Source organism: Arachis ipaensis, chromosome B03 (assembly GCF_000816755.2).
Source record: "Arachis ipaensis cultivar K30076 chromosome B03, Araip1.1, whole genome shotgun sequence".
Taxonomy (NCBI): Eukaryota; Viridiplantae; Streptophyta; class Magnoliopsida; order Fabales; family Fabaceae; genus Arachis; species Arachis ipaensis.
In genome coordinates, this window is record NC_029787.2 from 7,845,978 (window position 1) to 7,853,052 (window position 7,075).

Genomic DNA, 7,075 nt, shown 5'->3' on the forward strand with positions numbered 1-7,075 from the left:
CGCTGTTCTTGGAACACTGGATGTACTGAGATTCTGTTTTAACTCATCCTTGTGTGAAGGAGTCTCTTTATGGTCATAAACCTAAAGTAGCATTTTCTACTGCTGGATTTGTATGAATGCATATATCAAACTGCAAATTCAATGCTGACACTTTTCATTTGCATTTCATAGCATTCTTGCAGCGTAAACATTTGAACCTTAACTGCGGTACCATTTTTCTCCTACTATTTCACCATCTAAGATTTGAGGATAAACTCCACGGAAAGCGGCAACTGCTTTAATTGTTACTTAGATAAATGCTTTACGGTGAGTTTGGGAGACAAATGAGTTTTTTCACGTCCGGGAATATGATTTCATAATATACTTATTTTTTTTTTAATTTCAAACACAACCTAGTAGTTTTCTCTTTTCTGTTACCGAGGATGTCTCTTGTATTTCGAATAGTACTAATGTTAGCTTGAATTTCCTTTTTGAACAATCTCGTATCGTCTGTAAGTTGATGATTATTCATGCAGCCACACTCTGTTGTATAATATAAGTTAGGAAACATTTCAAGTGCACCAGGGAATACCGATGCACCAATTGTTTTAACCGTTGATTTCAATTAATATATATTATATATATTTTTTATAATTCAGATCAACGGTTAAAACAACTGGTGCACCGGTACTCCCGGTACACTTGAAATGTTTCCTATAAGTTATAACATTAATTAGTTGCCAAAGATCCCAGGATCCAAGATGTTCTTTCCTTTTCTCAATGCCAGAGTGTGTTCAACATTGCGCATAATGACTTGCGTCATGTCATTGGGGTTGCTCTTAATGACTTTCAATTTCGGATATGGCATGGCAACTGGACCACCAAAGCACCAATGGCTTATTTGGCTTGGAGCTTCCTTGATGGTTGTATGCTTCTACCTTGTAGCTCAGGGGATTCTCATAATCATTGACTTGTTTCTTCACCAATCAGGAAACTCACATTCCTCACTGTAGCACCCTAATATTTGATGTTCCTGCTTAATTCTTTTTCGTTCGTATTCATTTCCTTACGAGGTTTTGTTTTGTTTTTTCAAACTAAACTAGTAGCATTCTTTCTTTGAGAGGAGGCATCAATAAAAGTACATCATATACATGTGAATGATATGAGTTAATCCCAGTGTTAATAAGGGCTTGTGATTTATTTCCGGATCTCAATTTTTTCCAAGTGATATTCCAAACTTTGATTCTTACCTTACTCAAGTATTCATTTTTAAATATTCACTTCAATTAGAGAAAAACAAAAATGTTGTGTACTTTGTATATTTTTAACATGTGGAAAAAAAATAAAAGATTAAATTTTTTTCATTTATTTAAAAATTAGAAAAATAATTAAGAAGCTGTTTTAAGGTATCTTGTCATTTTTATTGTGAATTATTTACTTAGATGTGGTATGTGTAACTGTGTGCACGAACTTTTCTTCTCTTTCTAATGATAAAAAACAAAAGTAAAGTGAAGAAAATAGAGTGAAAAACCAAAGGGGTCGTCCAATTAGAATTACTACTTACTAGTCAAAGTGGAAGGAGTGAGTAACCGAGTGAATGAGTGAACGAGTGATGGATATGGAAAAGGTAGTTGATGTGGCTCCAAATTGAACACGAAACTGAACCATACTAAAACAATCTATTTCACTTGCGCACACACGCACGCACCATCTCGTTCTTCTAAGTTCTAAGTTCTAACTTAATCTTAATGGAGACTCTGAGTTGGTCTCACAATGTCTCTTCTTCTCTTCACCTACCCCTACCCCACTCCGTAAGTAATTCTCCACCTTTTCAATCTTCTCCATTGTTTTACCAGACCTGCCAGGTTAGGAGGTTCAGGATTTGCTGCACCTCTCATCAAACTTCCAAGGTATGCTCTAAACTTAGCTCCTACATGCCATTTTTCCTGTTAGTTTTTATTTTGCATCATCTCTGAAGTTTAGGGAAGTCTATATACATTGAACACTAGTTTGGTAATTCACACATTAATAGCCATAAGGCACTGCTAATTAATCCATCTTTCTATAAATTAAATGTGAGTAAAATTGGAAACTCAAATTGCAGTTGTCTTCACGTGAAATTACTAGTTGAGAATCATGAGATGATAATTTAATTAAACCTGTCAAATCATCTAACTGTTCTTACCTATGAACTTATGTGAAAGACAACTGCTTATGAATCTCTACCAAATTACAAATACTAGATTAGTCAAGATACCAATTACCAAGGGTGTGATTGAATTGCATTTTCATTTCTGTTATTATTTTAAGCGTGTCTGTTTTCAAAATTTTGCCAAAGAAAAAGAAGCAAATACAAAAGAAGATTTTATTGTTTTCACGGTTTCTTTTTTTCCTTTATAAATTATGAGAGAAAACACTTGGAAATGAAAACAGAAAATGAAAATACAAACTAAAGACACCCTAAGTTGTTTACATTTAATGAAGAGGTATTCCCTTCAAGTCTTTAGATTATTATTTCCAATCTTTGGTTTAGGTTCCTTAAATTAAAGATCATTATCACAATGATGTGCTTATGCAGAGGAATCAGATGATCATATCTGTAACTGGGGCAACAGGTTTTATAGGTAGAAGGTTGGTGCAAAGGCTTCACGCAGGTTATCATTCCCTATCTCTGCCTCTAACTTCCTACATCCCATTCGTGATCGATTTTGATATATTTACTGGCAGTAATGACGGATCCAAAAAATTTAGGTAGCGCGAAAAGATAATGATAAATAGTTTTTATCTTAATGTGAGATTAAATTTAATGATTACTAGGGACAAACACGCATACACATGTATACAAGCATAAATTTTTATGCTAGTGGTGAGTTTGCTGATAAATAGTTGCTTCAGTCTATATATTGCTTCCCTATATCTCAATCAAGCTAACTTTCAGCTATCAAAACAATTTGCAGACAAGCATAGTGTTCATGTCTTGACACGCTCTAGATCTAAAGCTGAAGCAATTTTCCCGGGTAAGAAGGTAATAAATCATTGTAATAATTTGATTAGTACTCACAATCTGGAAATCAGTTAATTCACCAGTGCAAACATTGATCAAAATTACACATCAACTGCACTTAATAGTGGCAGAGTTCCTTTAATTTATAAGTACTATTTTTTTTGTTGGTTTAAATTCATACCTAATTCAGATCCCTTCACTATTGAAAGTCTACAATTATCTTCCTTTTAAATAAATAAAAAAGGTAGACATATAATGCACTTTGGATTCATTGGTTAACTTTGCCTTGTCCTTCCAGTGAAAGACTTTCCAGGAATTAAGATTGCGGAGGAGTCGGAATGGAAGAATAGCATTCAGGGCTCAACAGGGGTGGTAAACTTGGCTGGAATGCCCATAAGTACCAGATGGTCTTCGGAGGTTATTGCCTTGTTCCTATCACTGTCATTATTGGATTGTATTGACTTAAAGATTCATAGAGTTTTCGTTATTACGAGATAATAGACATCTTCCCAACACTCATTTTAATTCTGCAGATAAAAACAGAAATCAAGCAGAGCAGGATTAGAGTAACATCAAAAGTAAGCATATGATTCCTGATGATACAAATTGAATATGAACCTTTTTATATGTATATTTTTCTTGACAAATATATGTGCATCAAGTTAAGCAAGTTTTACTTACAAGCAATTGCTTATTCTTCCTCTGACCTATCCATTTAATAGCAAAGGTTGTAGAATTGATAAACAGTGCGCCAGAGGATATTCGACCTAAAGTTTTCGTTAGTGCAACAGCTGTTGGTTACTATGGTATGTTCATATGCCAAATCTTCTTCTCTACTGGTCGATTATTTTCTTGCTTATTGGTTGTTAACTGCTTTGGTGCACTCTTTAGAATCACTTGTATTGATAGAGAAGTATGCATGATTTTACATATAAAATGTCTTTCACTTCTTTTCACTGTTCAGGCACCAGTGAGACACAAGTGTTTGATGAACAAAGTCCATCAGGAAATGATTACTTGGCCGAGGTAAGAACAGATGTTTGTTGATACTATTGCAGAGAATGCAAGATATTAAAATTATAGAATCTCGCAAGAATATTCTGAGTATTACTCAGCAGGTTTTATGAAGATATACAGTCATTTACATTTTCACCTGAAATACTATTAAACTTGAATACTAACTGATTAGCACATCAGTTGTTATTCAAATTAATGGAGCATTTCGCGATATATACCATCTCTTGCATTATAGGTCACATTGACGGATGCTGTCTTATCTTTTCAGGTATGTCGAGAATGGGAATCAACAGCCTTAAAAGTAAACGGGGATGTTAGAGTAGCTCTAATTCGCATTGGTGTTGTTCTTGGTAAAGATGGTGGAGCACTAGGTATTAGCCTGTAACTGCTTGAATTTATGATTCAACATCAAATATTATCTGAAGTTCCTAAAATTCATTATCTTTTTGTGTGTTTAATCTTCTACAGCTAAAATGATACCTCTCTTCAAGATGTTTGCTGGTGGACCTATAGGCTCTGGAAAACAATGGTATGTCCCTCATCTTCTAGCTGTTATTGATTGGTTCCCGGCTGCATCTTAATTTTAGAAAGGCGCCATAGTTAAGTTATTTTTCTTTCTTTTTGTACAGGTTTTCCTGGATTCATTTGGATGACATTGTTAATTTAATATATGAAGCACTGATAAATCCCTCCTATGAAGGTGAACCCTTAACTCTCACATCTCCAAAGTGAAATTTATTGAAATTCTGAACAACCAAAAATTAGTGGATATAGAACATTGGCTAGCATAGATAGTTTGGATGGTGCAATTCTTGATTCTGACTTGTGTGATTTGATTACCATGTTCATATATATCTTTGGTTTTTGGTGCACTATCAAATCAACAGTTATGTTTTCCGTTTAGTAATATAGTTTATGAATGCTTCACATCATTTAGGAGTAATCAATGGAACTGCACCAAATCCTGTCCGATTCGCGGAATTGTGTGACCAACTAGGATATGCCTTGGGTCGCCCGTCGTGGCTGCCGGTACCAGACTTTGCACTCAAGGCTGTCCTTGGCGAAGGTGCTTCTGTGGTGAGTAGTTGGTTAAATTTCGCTCTCTCTGTGCTATTTGTTTAGTGTGAAATTCACCGAAATGCATCTTTGAATCTCTCTTTGCAGGTATTAGAAGGGCAGAGAGTGCTTCCTAATCAGGCTAAGAAATTGGGTTTCCCATTCAAATATTCTTACGTGAAAGATGCCCTTAAATCAATTCTTTCATGAAGCAATATTACCATGTCATCTGCCATATTCTTTATTCTTTGGCCTCATGCTCCACAACTTTTTAGCGGCATTCACCGTTGACTGAGATTTCTGAGATCAATGGATGCTTCATGGCATTACAATATCATATTATTATTATATATATTCCTTCCTAATTGTATCTCCAATCCCACTTCATTATGATACAATTTAGAACAAAGAAGTTTGTATATATATCTATCTATATACTATATAGATCTGTTGTAAACTTAAATCCCAATTGACCATTTCAACATCTGGCAAATCATATGTCAGAAAGGGGTAAAGTACTAAATTGGTCCCCTAGGTTTGGGCGTAATTCTGTTTTGGTCCTTAAGGTTTAAAGTGTTCTATTTGAATCCAAAACGTTTTCATTTAGCATCAATTTAGTCCCACAGTGAGGTCAAAATTAAATAATTAACAAAATGTCCTACATAACAACAGTTCAAGAACAAAATCGATAATTTGGAGATCAAGTACAAGCTCCAGAGGCATAAAATCAACCATTGATACATCAATACATTTATTTATTATTTTTTATAATTTTATAGAAAATATTTTATTTATATTATAAAAAATAATAAAAAAATGTATTGATGTATCAATTGTTGATTTTATGCCTCTGGAGCTTGTACTTGTTCTCCAGATTATCGATTTTGTTCTTGAACTGTTGTTATGTAGGACATTTTGTTAATTATTTAATTTTGACCTCACTGTAGGACTAAATTGATGCTAAATGAAAACGTTTTGGATTCAAATAGAACACTTTAAACCTTAAGGACCAAAACAGAATTACGCCCAAACCTAGGGGACCAATTTAGTACTTTACCCTATCAGAAAGTGTTGCAGCTCAATTACACTTACACCTTTATAAACAACTGTTACAGCTCAGTTACACACTTGCACCTTTATAAACAAAGCCTAAAATGATTCTAATTTCTTCATCTTGTGATTTTAATTCTCATTATTCGGATATGTTATTTATCACACTCCTAAGTAAATTAATCCACACTTGTCAAAGGCTGGTTCTGGCCGTTGGTCCCCAATTGGATCTGGCCGTTACCAGTGCTATTACGGCTAAGTCCCTCCCCGTTAGCACTATTCTTAGATTTTCTGCAGAAATTACCGAAAGATCCTTCAATTTCTTCAAGAGTTTTACCGCGCGTTTCAGGGAGCAGAGTATAGTGAAATACCCACGCAGCAGCTGCAATTCCAGCAAAGAGAAAGAAAGCCCCACCAGTGGTAATTGCCTTCGTGAGGGACAAAAAGGTCATTGAGATCACTCCACTGGTGACCCTATTCACCACAGCTCCAATAGCTACACCCTGAGCGCGCAGCCTCAACGGAAATATCTCCGAACTATAAACCCACGTAATGGGCCCAGACCCAATCGAGAACGAGCCCACATAGGACAAAACCGAGGCTATGCTAAGCCCAATGGCCCAGTTCAGCGTCGTCTTCGAACGATTCACTACGGTGAGACTCACCGCAAGGGTTAGAAGCGAGATTATCAAACCGCTAACGCTGCTTAACAGCAACTTGCGTCTTCCAACACGATCCAGGAAAAAAGTGGCCACTAAGATGAAAATCGTTTTGACGAATCCAACGGCTACGGTTGCGAGAAGCTTTTTATTATCAGATTTGATCCCAGCCTTCTCAAAGATTCTAGGGCTGTACAAAACGACGGCGTCTATGCCGGTAGCTTGCGCAAAGAAGTGAATCCCTAAGGAAGCGATGAAGATGTGGCGCACCGCGGGTGTAGGATAAAGGAGAAGCTCCTTCCATACACCC

General features: G+C 35.8%; 3 protein-coding genes across 5 annotated transcripts in view; 2 read left to right on the plus strand and 1 right to left on the minus strand.

The window, feature by feature from the left end:
• The window catches only part of LOC107628837 (NADH dehydrogenase [ubiquinone] 1 beta subcomplex subunit 9), a 2,748-nt gene extending 2,538 nt beyond the window's left edge, over window positions 1–210 (plus strand). The window contains exon 6 of the mRNA XM_016331442.2: window positions 1–210. This exon is cut by the window's left edge and continues 32 nt beyond it. The gene's annotated coding sequence lies outside the window, so the exon portion shown is untranslated.
• LOC107628836 (epimerase family protein SDR39U1 homolog, chloroplastic) lies at window positions 1,346–5,540 on the plus strand. 3 transcript variants are annotated; one of them, XM_016331441.2, is made up of 12 exons: window positions 1,351–1,889; window positions 2,558–2,633; window positions 2,937–2,996; window positions 3,282–3,400; window positions 3,517–3,561; window positions 3,711–3,789; window positions 3,948–4,009; window positions 4,269–4,371; window positions 4,469–4,529; window positions 4,630–4,700; window positions 4,938–5,077; window positions 5,165–5,540. In XM_016331441.2, the coding sequence occupies exons 1-12, from the start codon at window positions 1,728–1,730 to the stop codon at window positions 5,264–5,266; spliced, it is 1,080 nt and encodes a 359-aa protein (XP_016186927.1). In that variant the 5' UTR covers window positions 1,351–1,727; the 3' UTR covers window positions 5,267–5,540. The 3 variants fall into 3 exon arrangements, with proteins under 3 accessions (XP_020973647.1, XP_016186927.1, XP_020973648.1); XM_021117988.1 differs by lacking the exon at window positions 4,269–4,371 and having other exon boundaries at window positions 1,346–1,889; window positions 3,948–4,002; window positions 4,467–4,529; XM_021117989.1 differs by lacking the exons at window positions 1,351–1,889; window positions 2,558–2,633 and adding an exon at window positions 2,659–2,845.
• Window positions 6,077–7,075, minus strand: part of LOC107628835 (polyol transporter 5) — a gene marked incomplete in the record, with an annotated part of 2,597 nt that continues 1,598 nt past the window's right edge. The window contains 1 exon segment of the mRNA XM_016331440.2: window positions 6,077–7,075. Within this exon segment, the coding sequence (XP_016186926.1) occupies window positions 6,286–7,075 (790 nt within the window).